This window comes from Nycticebus coucang, chromosome 23 (assembly GCF_027406575.1).
Source record: "Nycticebus coucang isolate mNycCou1 chromosome 23, mNycCou1.pri, whole genome shotgun sequence".
NCBI lineage: Eukaryota > Metazoa > Chordata > Mammalia > Primates > Lorisidae > Nycticebus > Nycticebus coucang.
Genome location: NC_069802.1, coordinates 4,756,880 through 4,783,090, shown reverse-complemented (window position 1 = coordinate 4,783,090; position 26,211 = coordinate 4,756,880). Strand labels below are relative to the sequence as shown.

The 26,211-nt window shown below is 37.3% G+C and overlaps 1 protein-coding gene across 6 annotated transcripts; it reads left to right on the top strand.

The window, feature by feature from the left end:
- The first annotated feature begins 81 nt into the window (after positions 1 to 81).
- Positions 82 to 25,420, top strand: OCIAD1 (OCIA domain containing 1). 6 transcript variants are annotated; one of them, XM_053577574.1, is made up of 9 exons: positions 82 to 257; positions 1,620 to 1,682; positions 2,115 to 2,195; positions 6,652 to 6,705; positions 12,792 to 12,839; positions 14,099 to 14,234; positions 16,713 to 16,888; positions 21,923 to 22,075; positions 24,910 to 25,420. In XM_053577574.1, the coding sequence occupies exons 2-9, from the start codon at positions 1,625 to 1,627 to the stop codon at positions 24,945 to 24,947; spliced, it is 744 nt and encodes a 247-aa protein (XP_053433549.1). In that variant the 5' UTR covers positions 82 to 257; positions 1,620 to 1,624; the 3' UTR covers positions 24,948 to 25,420. The 6 variants fall into 6 exon arrangements, with proteins under 6 accessions (XP_053433549.1, XP_053433545.1, XP_053433543.1 ...); XM_053577570.1 differs by having other exon boundaries at positions 121 to 266; positions 21,923 to 21,961; XM_053577568.1 differs by having other exon boundaries at positions 121 to 266.
- Positions 25,421 to 26,211: the final 791 nt, after the last annotated feature.

Genomic DNA, 26,211 nt, shown 5'->3' with positions numbered 1-26,211 from the left:
GCCTGTTCCTAGGGGCTCGCTCTTTGACGCACAGCGACGTCTGACGTCATTTCCTGTCATAGGTAGTACCTCCGGGTTGCGGTCATTTTGCGTCTATCTGGGTGACATCTGCGCGGCTCGGTGTCTCTTGGCCCCCTCCATTTCTGCGGTCCTTCCCTCTTTTTTTCCCCTCCTTTCCCCTCTCGAGTCTTCTTCGGGCTTTCTGCCCCTTGATCGCCTGGGCTTGCTGCTCCGTCACCTGCTGCCGTCTTCGGGAGGTTTGTGAGGTGATGCTGAAAGCCCTGTATTTGTTCCCTCGCGTACCCACCGAACCCCTCCGCGCGGCCATCCCAACTTGCACCTTCCGCCATTTTTCTGCGTGTGAGGGTGGACAGACCGCGCTTTGGGGGCCTCGGGCTTCTGAGTGTGGGTAACCGGGAGCGGCTAGCCAGTGCTTCTAGGGGGTACGAATGGCAGAAGCTCGGGGTGACAGAAGAGTATGGGGGTGTCGCTCAGTCAGTAGTGGCAGGTGGGAGGAGGTTGGACTGCGGTAGATCGACCGTCATAGGCCGAAGAGGGTTCAATCCAGTTTTTTTCTTTGGAATTAAGAGGTTAAAACGGTATTGCCAAGGGGCCTTGACAGCCTTTCTGGTGTTTCTAGGAAGGGTTCTTTTGTGTTCTGGTGTTTCTAGGAGGATTTATTTTTTTTCTAATACAGTTTTCAGAGTAAAAGCAGTTTATTCAGCGGCCTCCATCTATCTATGAATTCACCTTAACCTTTTAATTTTTTCTATTCAAGGGATTGGCATGTAGCGGGCCCCTGGTGATGGCTAGTTGACTGAATGTGGAAGGGCCCAGTTGTTGTTCTCATTGTGTATGCCATTTTGCAAATTGTTTTTTAAATGAGAGTAATCATGATCCCACGTAAACATGCGGGAAAACACGCAGATATTATTCTGTTGGTCTCTTCATTAAGTCCCAAGATATGGGCTAAAAAAATAGAAAGTGAAAATGTATGTTTTTGGAATGTTACGCTTTTTTCCTTTCGTGTTTTTGGGGAGGAAGGAAAGTTTAGAGGATACCGAATTTATTGTTGGCTTTACACCACTGGGCGAAAGATGTGACGTCTTTGTTATTCCATTTTGGTGGAGTACTGGTTGGTGGGAGAGGCTGCATGTTTTCTGACGACTATTTCATTTTTTTAAATGGAAGCCCAGAAATAACTTGAGATTTTGTTTTTCCTCTTATATTTTGGGGAATTATCCTAATCATTTGGTATGGATTTCGGAAAGGACCAAAACATGGATAATGTGAAATAAACTACAGGAAGAAAAATATGTCTATTGTTTTATTGGACTTTTTATTTTTTGATGTTAATCAACCTATAAATATTTTAAAAACACCTATATCTCTTTAATTAAGGGACCTAATATGAATAATTAGTTCCAGGTTATTAGCAGGTCTGTTACTTTTTCATTTAGCTATTTTTATTTTGTCAAGTACTTAAGATGCAGTAATGTTTAGTAAATATTTGTTGGATGATTGACATGAAGACCAGTAGTTTTACCATAGCATACATTTTCCTGATTGACTTATCTTGTGATAGTTTCTAATACTTAATATAAATTTTTTTGATACAGGAAAGATGAATGGGAGGGCTGATTTTCGAGAGCCGAATGCAGAAGTTCCAAGACCAATTCCTCGTAATTATCTATTAAGTATTTATAATAAGAAGCACTGTCTATGTAAAGGCAATTTCACTGACTTGAGTAGCAGGAGCATCTGGGTTGGTTTCAAGGGCATGCCACCTGTGCAGTAACCCAGGGTCCCATACTTGGCTTAATGCTCTATGCTACAATTTGAAATTCTGAATAATTTGTTCAAAGGGTGTCCTGGTTTCATTTTGCAGTGGGCCCAACACATTATGTAGCTAATTCTCACTAGTAAATAGCAGCATACACTTCTATATTAAGTCAAAGTTTGTTAAAAATAATTAATAGCTCATACAAGGCTGTTGTTTCATTACTGTATTAAAAATACTGGATATCTGTTGTTAATACTTAGAAATGAAGCTAATTTTTCAGACTGTTTTATTATGGTTATTTTAATGTTTTCTGATTTTCCTTGGTAAAAAGACATAGGGGCTGATTACATTCCAACAGAGGAAGAAAGAAGAGTCTTCGCAGAATGCAATGATGAAAGCTTTTGGTTCAGATGTGAGTTCAATTTTCTAATCAACATAATTTGATCCAAAATTTGTACCTGAAATTGTAATGACTTCATACAGAATAAATCGGCAAACTTTAGTCATAATGTGGTTGTTGTTAGATGAAATTGATTAAGGAGCTAGAAGGAATTAGACATGTTTTAAAATAATTGTTTCTAGAGTTTTTTTTTTCAAAACCATGAAATAATTTTGTCAATAATAGTAATAGCTGGCACTTACTGATTGTACCTGGATTAAATGTGTTAAAAACAACTCAGTGAGGTTGATAATTATTACCCTTACTTTGCAAATAAAGATATTGAGGTTTAGAGATGTTAAATAAGTTATACAGTGTTACTGCACAGGTGTGGTAAGTCAAGGTGTCTGGACTTGAAGCCAAATCTATCTGAAACACAAGCTCAGGTTTTTAACTCTTATACTTTTAACCAGTATGTAATAAGAGCAGGTTCCCATTTTATCATTGTGGAATGTTATTACACTCTCAGCTCTTTTTTTTTTGTTGTTGTTGAGACAATCTCACTATGTTGCCCTTGGTAGAGTGCTGTGGTGTCACAACTCACAGCAACCTCCAACTCTCGGGCTTAAGCGATTCTCTTGCCTCAGCCTCCCAAGTAGCTGGGACTACAGGTGCCTGCCACAATACCCGGCTATTTATTTTTTGTTGTTGTTGTTGTAGTTGTCGTTGTTTTAGCTGGCCCTGGCTGGGTTTGAACCTGCCAGCCTCAGTGTATGTGGCCAGTGCCCTACCCACTGAGCTACAGGCACTGCCCATTCCAGAACTTGTGGCTAGCACCGTAACTATTGTGCTACAGGTGCCAAGCCAACAAGAGACCTTTTATACAAAGATTTTATTTCTTAAATACAAAGAATCTTGGAAGCAACACATAAAATATAATCTTATTTTTGAGCAAAACCTTGGTAGTCTTTCACCTGGAAACCTCAGTCCTTTCATGTGTATTTTCATCAGTCAGCCTGGTATGTATGCTTATAACATGCAAGGTACTATGTTTGGGAAATAAATTTTATTAAACTGTCTTTGTCTCCAGGTAGTTTGAAGATATGTTTCAGACAAAGGTAACACATGAACCAGAGAAAGATTAAGTATATAGCTTCAATAAGAATTTTAAACAGATTAATTAATTGGAATTGAATTAGTTAAAAAAGGCTTTATTAAGTAAATGAGATTTTAACAACTAGTAGGACTGTAGGTAAATGAAGAGGAAAGGTGAAGAAGCATTTATTTATTTATTTATTTATTTTTTTGTAGAGACAGAGTCTCACTTTATGGCCCTCGGGTAGAGTGCTGTAGCGTCACAGCTCACAGCAACCTCTAACTCTTGGGCTTAAGCGATTCTCTTGCCTCAGCCTCCCGAGCAGGTGAAGAAGCATTTAAATGAAGGGAATAGGCTGGGTGCTGTGGCTCATGCCTGTAATTCTAGTATATTGGGAGGCCAAGGCTAGAGGATCACTTGAGGCCAGGAGTTGGAGACCACCCTGAGCAACATAGTGAGACTGTGTCTCTACAAAAAAAAAAAAATTGAAAAATCAGCTAGGCACTATGGTGCATGCTTTAGTCTCAGCTACTGGGAGGGAAGTAGGAGGGTCACTTGAGTCCAGGAATTGGAGGTTACCATGAGCTGTGATGGTGCCACTGCACTTTAGCCCAGGCAACAGAGTTGAGACCCTGTCTCAAAAAAGAACAACAACAAAGAATACGGAGCAAAGGCAGAGTCTATAATAATTTGGTCTCTGTTAGATCCTTGAGGTTGAACTAATTAGAACGGAGAGATCTTTTGCCGAGGGTAGAACATAAAACATAAAATAAGGAAGAGTTAAAGATTTGATTGACTGTATATTTTAGGTTTGTGGGCCAAGGGGATGATACGTTAGGGTTTTTTTTGTTTGTTTGAGACAGAGTCTCCCTTTGTCACCCTTGGTAGAGTGCCATGGTGTCATAGCTCACAGCATCCTCAAACTCCTGGGCTTAAGTGATTCTCTTGCCTCAGCCTCCTAAGTAGCTGGAATTACAGGTGCCTGCCACAATGCCAGTTTAATTTTTTCTTTTTAGAGATGGGGTCTTGCTCTTGCTGAGGCTGGTCTCAAACTCCTGAGCACAGGCAATCCACTGCCTCTCAGAGTGCTAAGATTATAGGTGTGAGCCAGTTTAGAGCAGATGGGGCTGACAGTAGCCCATGGACCAAATCTGTGTGTTTATGCATGAAGAATTGTTTTTACCTCTTATGAATAGTTGGAAAAAATCAAAGGAGGAAGATTACATTACATGTGAAAATTACATGACATTCATATTTCTGTTTGCATCAATAAAGTTTTATTGGAACACAGCTATGTTCATTTGTTTTTGTATTGTTTCTGGGTGCTTTTGTTTTAAAATAGCAGTCGAGTAATTGGGACAAAGACTGGCCTACAAAACTCAAAATATTTGCCATATCACTCCTTATAGAACATGTCTTGAATAGTACTGTCCAGTATGGTAGCCACCAGCCATAGATAGCTGTTTATAGTTAAAATAATTTACAGTGAAAGGATACAAAGCAAAATAAGGAAAAAGGGAGCATGGAGTGAAGTCCAAAGGAAATAGGAACAGGCTTCCAAGAGTCTTCTCAGTTGGAGTTGCATGCAAAGGATGTGTTTAATTTCTCCAACAGGTACTTGTAACAACATGTGTGAACTGTTATTAAGGGCTGGTCACATAGGCATTCTCAGCCTACCAGCCACCAAAATTCCAGAAGGAAAGCATGGACTGTAGTAATTGTGAGCCACTTTCTCTTATCAGTGTAGGGAACTGTTTGCCAGTCGAGTTCCCAAACTCAAGTTGCTTGCAAGGTTGCTCAGCCAAAGACTAACCTGTATCACTGTAGAAAATTTTGTTGGTGCTGGTGTAGAGGACAGTGTTTCATGGCTGTTTTTAAGTTATAATCCCCTCTGAGATTATAATAAAAGTTTTGTATTTTTCACCCTGGGTTATAGGCGTATACAGTAAAAGTCTCCATAGTTGACCACCTCCTTGAGTTGACCCAATTTTCATAGTCTGGACATGCACCACATGTATGTATCAGTCCAGTAAGCCTAGTTCCTTATATTGACCATCTGTGTGTTGACGAGTTGGTTGCAGTCCCTTGGGTGGTCAATATTCTACTACTGTATGTAGATACAATATTGTCATATAGCTTTAAGGAGTTAACTGGGTTAGAAGAACATTAGTATTTAAAATCTATACTTTTTTTTGCCCCAGCCACCATTTGATCATACTTTTGTATTTTTTTTTTTTTGTAGAGACAGAGTCTCACTTTATGGCCCTCAGTAGAGTGCCGTGGCCTCACACAGCTCACAGCAACCTCCAACTCCTGGGCTTAAGCCATTCTCTTGCCTCAGCTTCCCGAGTAGCTGGGACTACAGGCGCCCGCCACAACGCCCGGCTATTTTTTGGTTGCAGTTTGGCCGGGGCCGGGTTTGAACCCGCCACCCTCGGTATATGGGGCCGGCGCCTTACGGACTGAGCCACAGGCGCCACCCCATACTTTTGTATTTTGGTTGACACAGTGTAATACAGAGCTTGAAAGCTTGAGATCTGGTATCAGATTTCCTTAAAATCTGACCTGTCAAACTAACTAGATGGCCTTGAGCAAATTACTTAACATCTCTAAACTTCAAGTTTCCTAACCTTTAAAAGGGTGGTAGTATTTTCTCCTCTAGAGAAATGTGGTAAGAAGTAAATGAGACAATGCATGTGAGGTACATAGCATGGTGCATGGAAGCGAAATTCAGTCATTACTCAGGAGTGCCTTTTATTTATAATTTACTTGCCTCTTCCTCTTTAATTTTTGTCTAACTTGATAAGTAACTTTGAGTCACTTTTTTAGGTTGTTTTACTGATATTAATGAGTGGCCAGCTATTTTAGAGCCTAAAACTAGATGGTTCTTGAATTACATTTAATTCTTAAATTTAAAATACTTCTTTAATTTTTCCATTGACTGTATACAGTGAGCTTTTAAAAATGGAACAATCTCCTTTTTTAAAAATTTTTTTAATTTTTAAATTTATTTTTTTGAGACAGAGTCTCACTTTGTCACTCTTCAGTAGAGTGCGGTAGCATCGTAACGCACAGCAATCTCAAATTCTTGGGCTCAAGCAATCCTCTTGCCTTAGCCTCCTGAGTATAGACGCCTGCCATAATGCCTGGCTAGTTTTTTTAGAGGTAGGGTCTCTTGCTCAGGCTGGTCTTGAACCTGTGAGCTCAGGCAATCTACCCGCCTCAGCCTCCTGGAGGGCTTACAGGCATGAGCCACCATGCCCAGCCTGGAACAATCTCTTGAAGGTCTTAGATGCATAATATACTTCTAGATGGTTTTACTGATATTTGTCTCAATGAATTCAAGACAAAATCTTTTTAGTTGATGTTGACAAGTTGTTGTTTTTTCTTTAGCTGTGCCTTTGGCTGCAACAAGTATGTTGATTACTCAAGGACTAATTAGTAAAGGTAAATGTTTGAACTTTGAATTTACTTAACATTTTGTGTGCCATCTTTGTTTTGTGTTATATTCCTGATTTTTAGATAAAGCAAAGACAATAGGCTAAATATCATTGGTGGGTTTCTACAGTATTATAAGAGTTTTGTCTCTGCAGACTCACTGATTTAGATATGATTTGAGAATTTGATATTTTTCTGGGCTAATAGCACCATTAGTAATCTGCAAGAGCAAGAATGTAACTAAAAACCTGGAGATGGCTTGCCAGGAGATAGAGAGGCAAATCCAATCTGGGTGGACCAGCAGTGACACATCACTTAGGAGCTTGTTAGAGATGAATTCATGGGACCCATCCCAGACTTCAGAATCTCTGAGGTGGAACCCTAGAATCTGTTTTTTTTTTTTTTTCTGAGACAGAGCCTCAAGTTGTCACCCTAGGTAGAGTGCTGTGGTATCACAGCTCACAGCAACCTCCAACTCCTGGGCTCCAGCAATTCAAGTAGCTGGGACTACAGGCGGCCGCCACAACACCCAGCCATTTTTGTTTGTAGCTCATTGTTTGGGAGGCCTAGGCTGGATTTGAACCTGCTAGCTCTGGTGTATGTGGCTGGCGCCTTAGCTGCTTGAGCTACAGGCACCGAGCCTGGAATCTGTATTTTAACAAAATCCAAGTGATTCTTATGTACTACTTTAAAGATCAATAGCTCTCTGAACTAGCTTTGTATTATCTGGGAGGGCTATGATTGTGCCACTGCATTCTAGCCTTGGTGACAGCGTCAGACTCTTTGTCCAAAGGGGAGAAAATATATATAAAATAAAAATAAGTTATCACCTGGGGGGATGGATATAGATGAGTTAGCATTTAAAAAAAAAAAATCAGAATGTCAGAGGTTTAGCAGGTAGTCTATTTTTATCAAGCCCCTAAGGAAACTTTCTTGTCCTAAGTTCTCTTAGCTCAGTTTCTACAATCTGTTCGTGTAGAATTGAGTTTAACTATTTGGTTTATCAGACTGTTTTTTTTTGTGTGTGTGTGTGGTTTTTGGCCGGGGCTGGATTTGAACCCGCCACCTCCGGCATATGGGACCAGCGCCCTACTCCTTTAGCCACAGGCGCTGCCCTATCAGACTGTTTTAAAACGTAGAGGTATAAATAGTAGAGTTGCTCATTACATTTGCTTAATAAACCATGGTGCCTAGTAATGGGAAGGTGTCCCAGGAAAGGGTGGTGCCCTTAAAGATGGCCTGGAATGCTGTTCTTTTAACAAACTAGCGCCTGCAAAAATGTGACTATGATAGGAAGTTTTAGCCTTTTCACGTTAGCAATATGAAGTGCAGAACTTAGTAATCTTGACACAACCAGTTGATAAAAGTTTTGAAGGTAAATGGGAGGATTTTGGGGGGTAAAAATTTCTTTGTTTATTAAAGAACATCATTATTGTGTGCTATATGACAAAAATCCTAAATGTGGGAGGATGTTGGTATATGTACATACACGTATATGTGTGTAGGTAAATGTCCTTTACATTGTTTTATAGACAGATCAGTATTGTGAAAAAACACTTTAGTCACATTTGCAGGAAACACTGGCTCAGGGAATTATGGATGGAGTAATTATGGCGCATGTTATTTATTTAGTTTTTTGAGATAGAGTCTCTCTTTGTCGCCCCTGGTAGAGTGCTGTGGTGTCATAGCTCATAGCAACCTCAAACTCTTGGCTTCACGTGATTCTCTGGCCCCAGCCTCCCAAGTAGCTGGGACTGCAGGCATCCACCACAACGCCTGGCTATTTTTAGAGACGAGGTCTTACCCTTGCTTAGGCTGGTTTCAAACTAATGAGCTCAGGCAATCCACCTGCCTCGGCCTCCCAGAGTGCTGGAATTGTAGGTGTGAACAATGGCACCTAGTTGTGCCTGTTTTATCTGTCTTAATTCAGTGTGTCATTTAACTGATAATGATTAGGCATGGCTGGAGGAGGGGTATTATGCAAAAGAAATTTAAGCATTACTATTACTTCACTTGAGGAAACAAACTGATGTGAGCACAGGTTGAAACAAATAGAAAATTCAAATACTTTATAAGCTACTAAGTTGTGTAGTAGAGACTCCCAAGAGTTGTAGTATTCTAAGAAGATCTGTAGCTCAGTGGGTAGGGTGCCGGTCACCCAGGCTGGAGTGCAGAGGCATGATCATAGCTCACTGTAACCTAAAACTCCTGGGCTGAATGATCCTCTGGTCTCAGCTTCCCAAGTAGCTGGGGCTACAAGCACACACCACCATGCCCTGCAAATTTATTTATTTATTTTTTATGAAGATGTGTCTTTATTTAATAATTTATTTATTTTGAGACAGAGCCTCAAGCTGTAACCCTGGGTAGAGTGCTGTGACATCACAGCTCACAGCAACCTCCAACTCTTGGGCTCAGGTGATTCTCCTACCTCCACCTCCCAAGTAGCTGGGACTACAGGCACCCGCCACAATGCCCGGCTGTTTGTTTTTTCTTTTTTGGTTGCAGCTGTCCTTTGGTGGGCCTGGGCGGGTTTTGAACCTGCCAGCTCAGAAATATGTGGCTGGCACTTCAGCCACTTGACTCTTGAGCCACAGGCACCGAGCCAAATTTTTAAATTTTTTTTTAGAGGCAAGGTCTCACTGTGTTGCCCATGGTGGTCTCAAACTCCTGGCCTCAAACTCTTCTCCCATGTCTGTCTCCCTAAGTGCTAGGATTACAGGCACGAGTCATCATATCCTCTAAGGGTCCTGGAGGGCTCTTGCCTAGGCCTCTCAAAATGAACTCATTTTTCCCAAAACCAACTCTAACCTTCCTCCATGTCTGAGTGGCATTGCTGTCATCCAGGAAACTGGGGCATTTTTATTTCTATCCCTTATTCACCTTGTATAATTAATGTCTTTGCTATTCCAACTTTTTTTTTTTTTTATTTTTAATTTCAGTGTGCTTGTTCATGTTTTGTTTGAAGTACTCCTTTTTTGTTGATTTTCTTCTTTCTCCTGCGGTGCTGGCTGTTTTTGATGTTGTTGGTAGAGACGGGGTCTTACTCTGGCTGACTGCTGCTCATATGGGTTTTTTTGAACCTCTGAGCTCAGGCAATCCACCCGCCTCGGCCTCCCACAGCGCTGGGACTATAGGCGTGAGCCACCACGCCCGGCCTATTCCAACTTTTAAATGTCTCTGTAAATCGTCTACCTCCATCTGCACTGTCACTAATTAATGCAGCCATATGTTGCAAAGAGTATTGGATTACTCTTTTAACAAATCTGTTTGCCTCCATTCTTCCTACTTCTTAGGAAAACAGGCTGTCTCTGGCACTGGACAGAGGGCATGCATAGTACATATATAGGTAGATACTCACATATTTAAGTGCATCAGTAGTTGGTCTTATTTCCCTCTGTAGACTGTACACTCCATGAGAGTAAAGAGAGAGTTCTGTTTATTGTTATATCTCTATTGCCTAGTATGTAGTACATTTATGTTGTAAGTGGTTTATAACGAGTTGGTGACAGAATGAACAACTTTGTAGTGTATAAATGTAAATATTCTTACCACTTCCCTTTTCTCAACATCCCAGTGGTATAAATGAAGGAACTGAGGCTAATAGCATAGCTTAGTTCAAGGTTATATACTTAAGTATTGTTTTGTGCACTTCTTTCAACATTATATTAGTCTAGTATATTAGTTCACTCATATACTAGAACTCACTTGTGCCAGCTCCTGAGAACTGAGTGAAATTTTTAGGAACTTTGGCAAGGTGGTATACCATGGAAATTGATAGGCATTTAAAATCAAAGGCTTTTATTTGGAGAGCCTGATTTACTGGCAGACCCTTGGATTATTCAGATTGTTGCGTGTTGTAGATTATATATTATCATTGCCATATAATTTCCTGCTGTGTGAATATATCACATATCCTGCTGTAATTGGTAATTGGTAGTTTCCAAGTTTGACTGTAACAATTAGGCCAGGAGCAGTGGCTCATGCCTGTAATCCTAGCCCTCTGGGAGGCTAAGGTGGATGGATTACTTGAGCTCAAGAGTTTGAGACCAACATGAACAGCATAGCTAGACTCTGTCTGTACAAAAAATAGAAAAATTAGCTGGGTGCGTGTCTGTAGTCCCAGTCTCAGGAGGCTGAAGCAGGAGGATCACTTGAGCCCAGGAGTTTAAGGTTGCAGTGAGCTATGATGACGCTACTGCACTCTAACCCAGGGGGCAGAACAAGATCCTGTCTCAAGATAAAACAGTTGTGCCATGAATGCAGTGCAGTGTCTCTTGGTAAACATTTTGTATGAGTTATAGATGGTGTATATATTTATTGTTTAGTAGATACTGCCAAACTATTTGACCCAATTTATACTCCTGCATTCTCCACAACACTAGCTATTTTTGTGTCTTGTGTTAAAGTCATTGTGGTAAATGAATAGTGATGTTGTTAGATTGTTTTTTTCCTGTTCCTATTTGTTGTATGTATTATTTCAGAATTAGTCTTCTGCCAGATCTATGCATTGCAATTATTTTTTCCCACTCTGTTTAACTGATTTCTTAGTATTAAGAATCCAATTTATTTTATTTCCTTTTTCTGGTAAGTGCTTTTTGTGGACTCATTAAATTCTGTGCCTACTCGAAGGACACAAAGATGGTTTCTTGTACTTTTTCTTTTACTTTTTCTTTTTAGAGACAGACTTACTTTGTTGCCCTTGGTAGAGTGCTATAGCATCACAGCTCACAGCAACCTTCAGCTCTTGGGCTTAGGCGATTCTCTTGCCTCAGCTGGGACTACAGGCACCTGCCACAACGCCTGGCTATTTTTTGTTGTGGTTTGGCTGGGGCTGGGTTCAAACCCACTACCCTCGGTATATGGGGCCAGCACCCTACCCACTGAGCCACAGGTGGTGTCCTTCTTATGCTTTCTTTCATAAGCATTTTTTTTAAGTCATTTGTACATAGATCATAAATACATTTATGCTATTATGGGATTCGATGTGTTGATTATTTGTACAAATTGGAGTGCTTACATCCTACTAATCAACATGGCTTTCACATCATTTACCCAATTACAGCATTAAGACATCTGTGTTCTACACCTGATAGATCCAACTTGTACTTGCAATGTGCTCCATAGGTGTGGTCCCCCTACTAACCCTCCCTCTATCAAACCACCCCTTCCCATCTCCTCTCCCTCCCTTTCCCTCCTTCATTCTAGGCTATAGTTGTGTTTCATTTTTCATATGCAAGTGTGAGTGATTTCATAAGCATTTTTAATTATCATACTTCATATTTTAAGCCATCTGGAATTGCTTTTGAATATTGTGTGAGGTAGAATCAAGGTGCATTTCCCCCCTTATGGATATGTAATTGACCCAGCACTGTAATTTGAAAGGGCTTATTATTCAGTGTATAATATTACAGGGTTCTTTTCTCATAAATCAAGTGTTCGTACGTCTGTGTGTCCCCGTTTGTGGACTCCCTCCTGGTTTTGGTCAGTTGACCTCTTGTGTTTCTACCAGCCTGTCTGTATACCCTACCATTACCATGCAGGTCTTGCTGGCTGATGTCATCAGTTCTCCAGGGTTATTCTTCAGGATTGTGTTTGTGTTTCCACATGATTTTCAGAATAAGATTTTCAATTTTTACAAAACTTTGCTTTGATTTTAATTGGGATTTCATTGCATCTATAGATGAATTTATAACTAGTTTTTGATTTTGTGTGCTCGGTATATTTCTTCATTTATTTACCTTTCATTTCTCTCAGTGAGTTTTGTGGTTCTCAGTGTAGAGCTCTCTCATATTTTCATTAGCTTTGTTCCTTTTGGTGCTATAATTATATCTTTTTTAAAGTGTGGGTTTTTTGTATTTTGTTGATATGCAGAAATATTTTTTTTTCTATTGACTTTATCAAATGATCTTTCTATAATAAAGTCATCCATTATAATAGTTTGTAGAGTCTTTGGATTTTCTCCGTATTTCTGTTCTTATACTGAATTCAGTTGGTTCTCTTTTTTATTGATATTTAAAGATACTCAGTATTGATTTTTCCTTTTCCTTCTTTAACAATATTACTTAGAAACACTTGACTCTTTTTTGCTTTAGGAATACTTTCAAGTCATCCCAAATACGGTTCCATCCCTAAACTTATATGTAAGTATGAATATTACTGTTTTCTTAGCTTTTATACTTAAATAAAACTGTTAATTTTACCAAATGTTTTGTTATGTCTTAGTTATATTAGTTATCTGGTTACTTGCTTCGCCAAATCAGTTTGTTTACATTTTCCAGTAAATGGACTACTTGTTCATTTTATTGTTAGCATCAGAAATCATTGTTACTTCAAAGAGTCATTTGTTCCTTCTTCTTTTTATAATGTAATAGAACTATTAATTTTTTATTATTTTGTAAAGATTTACATTTGAAAATAAAGTTTTAGTCTTATCTATAGAAAGTAACGTGTGGATATTTTGATTAATCAAAAATTCACTGTCCCAAAGATCACCCATAAAGTTGCCATACATAGGGAAAATGGGAAATTATAGCTAAATGCACCTTTGTTTAAATAAATAAATATACACTTAGCTACAATTTCCCATTTTCCCTATGTATGGCAACTTTAAGGACAACCTTTAGGACATCCTGCATATTTAAAATTAAGTTTAAATTTTAAAAAGAAATTTTTTTAGTTTTCATTTTGCAACATGGTTAATAAAAAAAGAAACTAAATCACTCTTTAAAAGAAGTACAATCGGGGTGGCGCCTGTGGCTCAAAGGAGTAGGGCACCAGCCCCATATGAGGTGGCGGATTCAAACCCAGCCCTGGCCAAAAACTGCAAAAAAAAAAAAAGTACAATCTTTTGGGTTGGCCTGTCTTTTGTGCTGTAAACAAATATGCGATGAAGTAATTTACACATTTAGGTTATGCTCCATCAGTTAGTATTATTTTAAGGGATTTGTTGCATCTCATTTATTTTTAAAACAACCTTATGAAATTGGCTAGGTGATTGAGTTTTCATTTTATAGGAAAATAAATGGCCTAAAGCCTTGTGATTAGGCCAGAACGAGAACTTGATGTTTTGATTTGCGTTTGTTCCTCTTTTCATTATACCATTACCACATCTTTCTTGTATATGTTAATAAAGTAATTAGTAAATTAGACTTGATTTATTTATAGCAACTTTATTTTGGCTTATTCTATTTCAGGAAAGTCAATTATATTTATAGAATCTTTCTGTGAACTCTGAGTCTGATTTAATTGTGGTACTTTTGCCATTATTTTAGGAAATCTCAGTTTTTTTATAAACCAGAGACATCTTTAGAACCATACTTCTAAAAAAATGTTCTTTTAGAAAAGATTTTTGTCCAGAAGGCATGTTCAGTCACACTTTTTATTTGCTTTTACAAATAAGTCGCTTGTATCATGGGATACTTTGCTGGAAAGCTTTCTTACGTGAAAACTTGCCAGGAGAAGTTCAAGAATCTTGAAAATTCCCCTCTTGGAGAAGCTTTGCGGTCAGGACAAGCACGACGATCTCTACCAGCGGGGTACGCCAGATCTGATCTTTCCTTAAAGAGTTTTAATTTTTAAGAAACAACTAGATACTGCTAAATTGAGGGCTTGAAACATTGCCTGAATGACCATGGGAAATTTTCCATTTGCTATAGGCTAAAGGTAATTTGCTTTAAAAAGTGGAACAAGACTTAGTTACCATTGTTTTAAAGGTAGAATTACATCTTATTGGGATTTTATTTTGAGTTTGGCAAACACCTTTGGTTAATGTATTTTGGGCTTTTCTTTGAATCGCCAAATTTTATCAATTCCATCTTGTAACAGATTTCAGCTTTTCATTTTAATGCTTCTTAAATAGGTAGTAGGGAATATGAATTGAAATAGTAGGGCAATACATTGAAAGTAATACTTGTTTAATTTTCTTGAGGATAAATAACACATTAATACTTGTTCTGATAATCTGGCTTCATATTAGAAAAATAATGGTTAATTCTCTATTAAATAATTTCAGAAGTGAACTGGTACCTGAATATATTTCTAGTATAAATTGGTGTAATGATTTTAGATAGTATTTTGTCAGCATACATTGAGATCCATAACATTTGGAATCCTTTGAATTTTCTTATTAAATTCTATAAACTACCCAGAATGGAAACCACAAACTGCAGGCACAGAGTTATTGTTTATAACTTTACTTTTAATAGAGAAAATTTGCTATTAATGAAGAACTGTGATCAACTTAATTTCCAGTGAAGGGATGTGAATGGCCAACTAAGTTACAGCTAATAAGGGGGCATTGCGAAGTTACTTAAAAATATGAAGTCTGTGAAGCAACATGAAGAAATGCTTCTGATAAACAGAAATGGGCAGCAGTTGAAGTTATTTATACATAAAATTGAATCATTCAAGAAAAATAAATGCTTGTAAAAATATTCGAGTATATTAGTAGGGTTTTTCCACTCTTACTATGAACTTTCTGCAATGTGGTCATATATTGTAATTGAAAGAAAAAGAAAAATTAAAAAGCTTTTAAAAACTTTCAAATGTTGAAAATCTCAGATTTCTAAGTCCACTGAATAAAGCAATGTTTAAGCTTTTTCTGGTTTTCTTTAGATTGTGATTGTTTGGCTTTTGTGTTACGTACATAAGTATAGTTAAATGAATCTGCCTAGAGAAGTAGCTAAATAAATAATAAGGTAATTAAGCAAATTGGTAGCTAGGTGATCACATCAGGAATGGCCTGCAATGTAAAACTTCCGAGAGACAGTATTACCTATCCTATGTATCTGCTTTAGTGTTTTTATTTATTTATTTATTTATTTATTTTTGAGACAGAGTCTCACTTTTGTCACCCACAGTAGAGTGCTATGGCATCATAGATCACAGCAACCTCAAACTCTTGGGCTCAAGCAATTCTCTTGCCTCAGCCTCCTGAGTAGCTAGGACTACAGGCCCCCGGCACAATGCCCGGCTATTTTTTTTTTTTTTTTTTCGAGATGGGAGTCTTGCTCTTTGCTCAGGCTGGCCTTGAACCTGTGAGCTAAAGCAATCTACCTGCTTCAGCCTCCCAGAGTGCTAGGATTATAGGTGTGAGCACCTTGCCTGGCCTAAATTCATGTTTTTATAGACTCCTGCCTGTGAAAGTAACTTCCCAATTGATATGGGAAATGGACTTATTGAAATTAGAGCTACTCTAAAGTACTTTTTTCCCCAAGAGTTTTAAAACATTTTAAAATTATCTCTAAAGCCTATTACTTAGAAAGCTGTATATACATTTTCTGTTTCTCTATATTAAGAGTAATAATTTTTAAGTTGTGAGCGGCGCCTGTGGCTCAAGGAATAGGGCGCTGGTCCCATATGCCGGAGGTGGCGGGTTCAAACCCAGCCCCGGCCAAAAGCCAAAAAAAAAAAATAAATAATAATAATAATTTTTAAGTTGTGTAGATGGTCAGGACACTTTTCTGTGGCATAAAGAAACATACTTCATTTTATTGCTTAAAGAAGTGTTAAAAGTTAGGATTGTTGGCTCAGTGCTGGTAGTACAGTGGTTATGGCACTGACCACATGCACCAGGGCTGGTGGGTTCGAACCCAGCCCAGGGTCAGCTAAGCAACAATGACAACTGGAACAAAAAAATAGCTGGGCATGTGGCAGGCACCTGTAGTCCCAGCTCCTCGGGAGGGTGAGGCAAGAGCATTGCTTAAGCCCAAGAGTTTGAGGTTATGAGTTGCAATGCCATGGCGCTCTACCAAGGGTGACATAGTGAGACTCTGTCTCAGGGGGAAAAAGAAGTTAGGATTGTTTTAGAAATTGGATAACTTGGGCGGTGCCTGTGGCTCAAGGAGTAGGGCACCGGTCCCATATGCCGGAGGTGGTGGGTTCAAACCCAGCCCCGGCCAAAAAAACCAAAAAAAAAAAAAAAGAAATTGGATAACTTGTTTTCATACTGTATAGCACTTTTAGTGTATAGGTAATAACTCATATTTCTTATCCAGTATGGTTTTATTTTCCAGGCATTATTCTCAAAAGTCAAAATATGACTCAAGTGTGAGTGGTCAGTCATCTTTTGTGACATCCCCAGCGGCAGACAACATAGAGAAAGAAATGCTTCCTCATTATGAGCCAATTCCATTCAGTGCTTCTGTGAATGATTCTACTCTCACTGGTATTACTGATCATGTTGCCCAAGGTAGAAACTTCTCTTGAAATGAATTTCAGCATTTTATGGTCCAAAGTATGTATAAACTTTATTTGATGACTTTTCTGCTGGATATCACCTGTATGTGCCACCATCAGCCATTGGCCTAAACTCAGCGTGTTTATTTGTTTTGTTCATTTGTTTTTCCTTCATTCGTTGAGCTTCTCTTTAGGACCAGTATGTATCAGGCACTGTTGCTAGGTATAGAAGACCTAAACATAAATAAGACTTGGTTCATGTCCCTGAAAAATCCTCAGTCTGTCTGAGAAGATACAGAAATATATGGCTAATTTACTAATATGTCTCAGTAATTGAAAATTCTAACACAAGTGAATTAGTGATGAAGGAGTGATAAATTATGTCTCAGGGAATAGAGGCTTCATCAAGAAGGCTTTTTAAAAAGGTTACCTTTGATAGGCTGATTTTTAAAGGCTTTCAGCGTCCTTGTCTGTAAGAAAATAATACTTACCTGCCATACAGAATTGTTGTCGAGTGAGAAAATTCCTGTGAAATGCTTTGTGAAGTTTGTGTAAATACTAGCTTTAAAGATCACACATATTAATGAAACAGCATCAATTTTAGATTAAGGCCTGGATTTGAATCATAATTGGCATTTGCTAACTATGTGACCTTTGGCAAGTAACTGTACTTTATAATCTTTTCAGTTTATTGATCTTTTGAATGGAAATGATAATCTCTGTCTTAAAGAACTGTTGGAATTTGATGAAATAATCAGAGGCAAAGCCTGGCAAGTAATAGACTCACAACATTAGTCTCTTTCCTTTCTCAGTCTATTTTGTAGTGAAAGTTGAGGAATTAGAAAGTACAAACCTAGAACTTCTTATCTAAAATCCTAAAATCCAGAAAGTTTTGAAAGCTAAAAATTTTGTTTTTAATAATTAAACTAGTAATAAAATGTGATCTGAACTTGTTTGGCAGCAAACTCTGACTTAAACTGATGTAAGTTACATAGATATAGCCAATATATTAGTATTGTAGAAATACTAATATATTTACTTACTCATTGCTGCCCCAAACTTCGGAATTTATGGATATTAAGTATAGTCTTTTTCTAAAATCTGAGGAACTCTGAATTGTGAACTATATCTGACCTCTGAATACTCTTTAAATCTTAAAAATTAAATGAAATTAAAAATTCAGTTCCTCACTTGCTTTGGTAGCATTTCAGTTGCTCAGTAGTTGTGTGTTGTAGTGGCCCCTGTGTTGGGCAGGGCCAGTAGAGAACATTCTCATCATTGCTGGAAGTTGTGTTGGACAGCCCTACTTTAGAGCAGAAGTCAGGGCAAGAGGATAGATACTACCTTGCAGAAAATAAGAGACAGGAGAGAATGAAAGTGCAGATGATTAAAGAGTTTGGATGAAAGTTGTTGAGAGTCTCTTAATCTTCAACTCCATTTTTGCCCCCCTAGATAGTTAGAAACAAAGATGAGATCAAATTAGAGAAGTGGGGGACAGTGGGCAGATTAGAAGAAAGGCACCTGTCCTGTCTCATTTTCTCAGTTTTGCATTCAATTCATTCTTCTTGTACAGTAGTCCTCCCTTATTTATAGGGAATATGTTCCAAGCCCCCCATTGGATGCTTGAAACCCCAGATACTACCAAACCCTATAAATATTATGTTGTTTTGGATCTGATAACCTAGGTTCCTACTAAGTGACCAAGAGAGATGTAGCATAGCCAGTGTGGACAAAGGGATGGTTCACAGCATTATCTGAGCAAGATTTCATCATGCCACTCAAAACAGTGTGCTGTTTAAAACTTAAGAATTGCTTATTTCTGGTATTTTTCACTTAATGTTTTCAGAATGCTTTTGACCTTGGGTAACTGAAACCAAGGAAAACAAAACCACAGGTAAAAGAAGGGGGGACTACTGTATCCTAGACTTGCACCAACTCTTCCCTGGTAACGACTTGCATCTTTTCTGCCATTTGCATTAGAAAATTCTATGTTTAAAAAAATAGCTGGGTGTTGTGGCAGGTGCCTGTATTCCCAGCTACTTGGGAGGCTTAGGCAAGAGAATTGCTTAAGCCCAAGAGTTTGAGGTTGCTGTGAGCTGTGATTTCACAGCACTCTACTGAAGGCAACTCTGTCTCAAAAAAAGAAAATTCTATGTTATGTAATTTCTTTTTCACACAAAAGCAAACAAACAAAACCCCACTTGGTAGCTACCCAAGGCCCATGTTTTAAGATTATATTATTTCATGCCCTCCACAGCAGACATCCATCGGTCCACTGATCCCTTTCTCTAAATCCACCTTGCCACTTGTCCACCTGGCCAGTGGTGACTACCTTTTGCTTTGCCCCAGAGGCTGTCCTCTCTTACCCCAGGGTACTCTCTTTGTTGTTAAAGTTCTACTTGCCCTCTCCAGTTCTGCCTGCTCAGAAATTCAAAGAGATATTAATCTTTTAAAGTAGAAAGCACTCCCATGTAGCTGTTATGAGACTCTCAGTTTATTACAATTTGATTTAAATCAGCACTGTTTTACATATTTTATTCCTTCCAGCTCTTCATAACCTTTGCAAAGTCATAAATTGTGTTCTGTACAAAGTGCAGGACATTGTCATTGGGCTTTTATGAGTGGAAAAGATTCTCCTTAATCTTCTAATTTATATTTTCATTGATTGGTCACAGAATTTTGGAAAATATAAAACAATATAAAGTATTGTTCTTTTGGATGAGAAAAAATCTTAGACCTGGAAGGAATTTCAGGAGATCATCTAGTCAAACTACCATATTTCACAATCGAGGAAAACCAAGATTCAAAGAAACTTAGTGATTTGCCCAAGGACATTGATTTTCAGCATAATATGATAAAAACCCAGGGTTCTGAAGTACCCACTATTTCCTTCAAATTTTTTAAGATAAACATGGATGGTGGGGAAAAATGAATTTAGTATTTACTTATGCAATGGGTAAAGCTCTTTAACCCAATATAAGGTTATAATGTTTTTCTTTGCATTCTTCTTTTATTAGCAAGTTTTCAACCGTGGTATAATATTAGAACTAATTAGAAGAAATTCGAATCCTCTTTGCTTTGAATCAGTATAGTATATATTTAGTAAAAAACGATTATAGTTGAAAATGTTATTTAATGTACAGTTATGTTGCTTAGAAAATTCTGATTTCACTATAGTTTTGAGTTTCAAATAAGGACCATTTGGCAAAAAAATTTTTCAATCATTTTAATTAATGTGATTATATTATTAAAGTGATATGCTCAATTTGTGTGTCTCATTGAAAACCTTCTTGAAAAATATTACTTTTGGTGTGGTGTGTAAGACCTTATAAGTTAAATAGTTGTTGGTTGAATATTTTCTTAGCATCAGTTTATTTCTTTTAAAATATTTATATGGGCTGGATGTGATGGCTCATACTCTAATCTCAGCACTTTGGAAGGCTGAGGCAGGAGAATCTATTGAGGTCAGGAGTTTGAGACCAGCCTGGGCAACACAGTAAAACACCCCCCATCTCTGCAAAATAAAAATTAGCTGGATGTGGTGTTATACTGCTTTAGTCCCAGCTATTTAGGAGGCACAGGTAGGAGGATTGCTTGTCCCAGGAGTTCAAGGTTATAATAAGCTGTGATTGCAACACTGCACTCTAACCTAGGTGTAAAAGTGAATCCCTATCTCAAAAATTAAAAAAAAAAAAACAGAAAATTATTTGGCCTTTTTACTATTTATCCATTTTATAAACTACATTCAATATTTGATCTTATAAACCAACATTGAGTAACCACTAATTTTACTCTTTGATAATATATAAAATGTTTACACTTAAACTCTTTTGGGGAGAGATAAAGAATAAATGCTTGTTCTCAGGCCAAAATTATAATTGGTACTTTCTTCTGCCTCAGGATTCCTTCCATTTGACTAAATTGAAAATGATCTATACTCTGAATAAAGACTGTTTTGTACTTTTCAGTAGTTTTAAGTGTTTTGTTTAAATTTTATAAATAAGGTATAATCAATATTTTTTAAAATGGCTGGAGTTATTTACATTTACAGTCTGTGGTTACAGGAACATTTAACTATGGCAATATTACTAAATAAAATCTATCTATGTCAAATTTTATTCAATTGTCAGCAGTAGAATAGTACTTCTCTTTAGTTCCATATAGTATGAAAAACTTTGTTTTTAAAACATTGTCATTTTGGCTCAGCGCCTATAGCTCAGTGAGTAGGGTGCCGGCCACATACACTGAGGCTAGTGGGTTTGAGCCTGCCGAGCCTGCTAAACAACAATGACAACTGCAACCAAAAAATAGCAGGGCATTGTGGTGGGCACCTGTAGTCCCAGCTACTCAGAGGCTGAGGCAAGAGAATGGCTTAAGCTCAAGAGTTTGAGGTTGCTATGAGCTGTGACGCCACAGCAGTCTACCGAGGGCAACATTGTGAGACTCTGTCTCAAAAAAAAAAAAAAAATTAGCATTTTGATGAGTTTAAATGTTACTATTATATATTATACCACCTATTCTTCTTGCCATAGTTTAGTTTTACATCAAAAAAAAATTTTTTTTGTTGCCCAGTAGAGTGCTGTGGTGTTATAGCTCACAGCAACCTCAAACTCTTGGGCTTAAGCAATTCTCTTGTCTCAGCCTCCCAAGTAGCTAGGACTCCAGGCAGCCGCCACAACGTCCGGCTATTTTTTTTTTTTTTTTTTTGGTTGTAGTCGTCATTGTTGTTTGGCAGGCCTGGGCTGGGTTTGAACCCACCAGCTCTGGTGTATACATCAAATTTTTGATGTTGATTTTTATTTTTAGAAATAAGAGGTTTTAAAAGTATTAGAGTATATACATATATATATATATTTTTTTTTTTTTTGAGAATGAGATTTCAATTTTAGAATTACAGGAAGTATAGTCCCTTTGAATAGTGATAATTTGATTCTTCATTTCACTTTATTCTATTTTGCTTATAGGTAAGGAACATTTGTCAAATTTAGTTGCTTTGGATTTATATAAATCCTTTTTATCGTCATTTATTAACTGTTTGTTGTTTTAGGACCTGATCCCAACCTTGAAGAAAGTCCTAAAAGAAAAGGTATTACATATGAGGAATTAAGGAATAAGAACAGAGAGTCATATGAAGTAACTTTAACACAAAAGACTGACCCCTCAGTCAGGCCTATGCAGGAAAGAGTGCCCAAAAAAGAAGGTATGATAGTTTAGTCTGAATCACTTTACTCTTTAGCATTGGAAACTAAACAATTAATTAAAAAGATTAATTACATGAATATGTGATTTAATTCTTGAAGTGATTAACCAAAGTAAAAATTTCTTAAAAGAATAGAATTTCTTATTTCACAGTAAAATATTCTAAAGGCTATTTTATGTTAGAAAATAACGAAGTCCAAATAGTAAAGTTTAAATCAGTGAGACGAGTTTTGTAATACAGGTTAGAAACCACATACCCATTTGACTGTTTTTCCCTTGTAACAGGTTACCTCGGGAATGGCATGGCCTTTTGTTGCATAAGCAGATTTGGGGGTCTGAGGTTAATCATGGGCTATCATACCACTTTGTGCAGAATCACGAAATTGGGAGTGCAAATTGATTTTCGTGTACATTTGTGAAATTGAAAGAGTTACATTGCCTTACAAGCCAGCTTTCAAAGCATTTCCAAAAGAGGAATTTGACGTTTAAAAAACAATAGTACCATATATTTATAATTAATTTTAAATTTTAAAATCATGGTTTAAGTTCTGGCACAGCCATACATGACCCAAAGTAAGTATTCTGACACAAATGTTTACCTCTAAATGAAAAGGGCATTTTGAATGGGAATTTGTAGCTATTTAAGTATAGAATTTTATGATTTTTCTCTTAAGGAATTTCAGACGATGTGTCATTGTTTCAAGGTTTTCTTTTTACTACTTAAAAAATCAAGGGAAAGAAGAAGTCTTTAGTACCTTCCTGAAAGTCGTAACACCACAAAGAAAGCAAAAATGCATAAAAATCCTTAGTATTTGTTATTGTGATCATTTTTTAGGGCTAATTTTATTTCTAATCATTGTTCTATTTAGAATTCTGTTTTTATAATAATGATAGGTGATATCTATGTTATATTATTGATGTTAAAAAAAATCTAGCTTTGAAATTGATCTGTAATCTGTCATACAGTTAATTTGTCATTGTAAACACCTGTGCAGCCAGTGGCCGTTACTCTGTGATGTGTGAGGTGCTTTGCCTTGCTGATTAAGTTGAATATTTAGAGTGTAAGCCCCATGAGGGCAGAAAGTAGTATTTTTCTCATTTTCGTCATCTTTTTTGTATTTGCACAGTAATAATAGATTGAGAGAAGGAAATATGTTAAATTTTTTAGCATTTACTAGATTTTGACATTTGTAGTTTTGACTGTGAGGGATCTTGAAGTTTTTTGTGTGACACAGTAATGTTGAATGATGCATTATTTTGGTAAAGGAAAGCTGGGGGGTTTGTGCTTTGATATAAGAAAAGACGTATAATGAAATAGTTCAGTGATTTTCTGGAATATTCTCAAATACAAACCAAAAAAATTGACATTAGTAGAGTGTAGATTCGCAGAGTTAGAGAGTATTGCTTAAGGTTTTCAACTTTACGTGGTTGTTATTCATTTAATTACAAATTAAGACGAGAATTTTTTTTTTTTTGAGACAGAGTCTCAAGCTGTTGTCCTGTTTAGAGTGCTGGTAGTGTCATAGCTCACAGCAACATCCAACTCTTGGGCTCAAGCAGTCTTTTTGCCTTAGTTTTTCTATTTTTACTAGAGACGAGGTCTTAATTTTTGCTCAGGCTGGTCTTGAACTCCTGAGCTCAGGCAATCTACCTACCCAGCCTCCCAGAGTGCTACTATTATAGGCATGAGCCACCACGCCAGGCCAAGACAGAGAAAAATTTAAAACCCAAGCACACATTCCATTACCTGTCGGAGCTGTGTCTCCATACATCGTATAGGTTCTAGAAAATAACTGTATACCCATGAGGGATTGAGAGTAGGGAAAAGGCAAAATGCATGGAAAAGGGTATGTAATATCTTAGTGTAATAATGAAATATTTTTGACTTCATGAATTCCCTAAAGGGTCCATACTGTGATGATCTTTACGTTGTTATCTTACTTGGGTCTTTTGAAGAGTTTCAATTCACAGATGGAGGCTGTGGAAAAGAAGCCAAAAATCAAAAGAGTAGAAAAGCCAGTGGAGCATGTGTCCGATTGGGACTGTTGGAAACTATTTCTTATGGTAGTGTTACAGCTCGTGGGAGAGAAGATTGAGTTAACCACAACCTGAAGACCATTTCTGTTAACTTCATTTTTTGTGTAATACAAAATTAAAATTATTATTGATTTTATTTCCTAATAATTGTTTTTTATGTGCTATAATGCGTGGGTCATTATGAAAGTTTTGAGATACACAAAATTCAAGAACTGTAAAATCCACCAGACGAAACAAATTAAGTCTTCCCAGCAACACCAATAAGTTAAGCAAGTTGAAACTTGGAGGAGTGAATCAGAAAGGACACTGTCAACTGTGTTTCTTAGAAAGGAAATAGTGGGCCGTAGCACAGCTGTCTCAGAACTTTCATAGCGACCTGTGCAATGCTTCCTTGGGTAGGATGGTTAAGCTATAAAGACACCCAGACTTTTGACCTAAACCTGGGTGAAGCAGTTTCAAACCATTGTGGAAAGTACAGTTCTGACTGTTAGGGTTTATACCTTGGGCAAGTTACTAATGTGTTTTCTCACACTTAAAATGGAAATTATGTTTACTTACAAGGTTGTAATGAGGATCAAGTATTTATGTAACATTTTTGCTAACAGGGCATTTGTAGTTATGTCTAACCCCCAATTCACCAGAGTCTAGCTAGCCACTTTTTATGATTATAATTTGACTCTCATGTGCTTTTATTCAAATGAGAGAGAAACATAAACTTTCATCATAACAACAAACTTAAAATCATGTCTTTGACTTAATGTTATTTGGAATCATCAATTATTTGTGCTTTTTTCCTAGTCAAAGTAAACAAATATGGAGATACTTGGGATGAGTGAAAAATTACATCTTTGGACCTACTGAAGGAGTTTCACGCCCAGCTTCATCTAGGTGGTCATGATACCTGCATGCTTTGCGCTCAGCAGCAGTCTGCATAAACATATATAAATGAGATCTTGGGTTTTGTGGTTTGACTTATTATGATGTTTCTAAAAACACAGATTTAGTGTTAATATTGTATAAACATACTTACCTTGGGAGCTATCTGAATGATGGTATTATGCCTTGATTGTACAGTTTGTGAAATCGTTTCAAGTTACAACTCAAATACTCTTATAAAACTATTGAGATTTAATGTTCTTCAATCAGCATATGTGAAAATAAATAATATCTGCATGTTGAATTGGGATGGGTGTGGGGAAACAAACATAATTTTAAGTGTTAAGCTTTACATCAAAAATTGTGTAAAAGCCTTGCTTCAATTTTTGCTGTTTTATTTTAATGTTTATGGCAAATAAAATGTAAAGGAACACGTAACAGCTCTCATGGTCATTGATTTTATGTTTTTGTTGGTTGCAATTTGTTAATACATTTTTAAGTACAATTGTAAGGAAGTGTTTTGGAGGGATAGGAAATAATCTATGAATATTTAATGATATAGTAAATGTGATTTCATGGAAAAAAATGTATATACAGTAAATAGCTCAATGCCTTTTAAAAGCCAAGTGGTCATATTTTTAAAAAGTTGTAAATTCAAAGGGAATAGAAATTTGGTATTCAGATGACCCTTTCACATCCCTGGGTTCCATGACCGTGGATTCAGCCATCTGCAAAAAATATTCAAGTGGGAAAAGTGGCTGGTTGCCTCTACTGAGTACAAAGACTTCTGTTGTCATTATTCTCTGGACAATACAGTATAACAACTATTTACATGAAGTAATCTAGAGATGATCTAAAATATACGGGAGGATGTGTGTAGGTTATATACCAACACTACTGCATTTTATACAAGGGACTTGTATAAAAACATTCATGGATTTTGGTGTCCTCATGGGTCCTGGAACAAATCCCCCATGGACACCAAGGGACAGCTGTGCTTCCCTCATCCTGAGCTGGATGTTTCTGGTTCAAGTGACTTGAAAATGAAATTGTGGTTTCCTCTGAATTATACTTTTTCATACTAAATTTCTCCCAGAAACATACTAACTTGCTGCAGATCATCTCAGAACCTAGTGGTTTAAAGCAGCAGCCATTTATTATCTCTCAGTTTTCTGTGAGTTGGGAATTAAGAAGTCACCTGGGTGGTTGGGCTCTGGGTCTTTT

Excerpts from the sequence above, each read along its gene's own strand:
- OCIAD1 (XM_053577574.1), top strand. The coding sequence starts at position 1,625 with ATGAATGGGAGGGCTGATTTTCGAGAGCCGAATGCAGAAGTTCCAAGA. Across the intron at positions 1,683-2,114 it reads AGTTCCAAGACCAATTCCTC|ACATAGGGGCTGATTACATT; the intron begins GTAATTATCTAT and ends CTTGGTAAAAAG. Across the intron at positions 16,889-21,922 it reads TACTGATCATGTTGCCCAAG|GACCTGATCCCAACCTTGAA; the intron begins GTAGAAACTTCT and ends TTGTTGTTTTAG.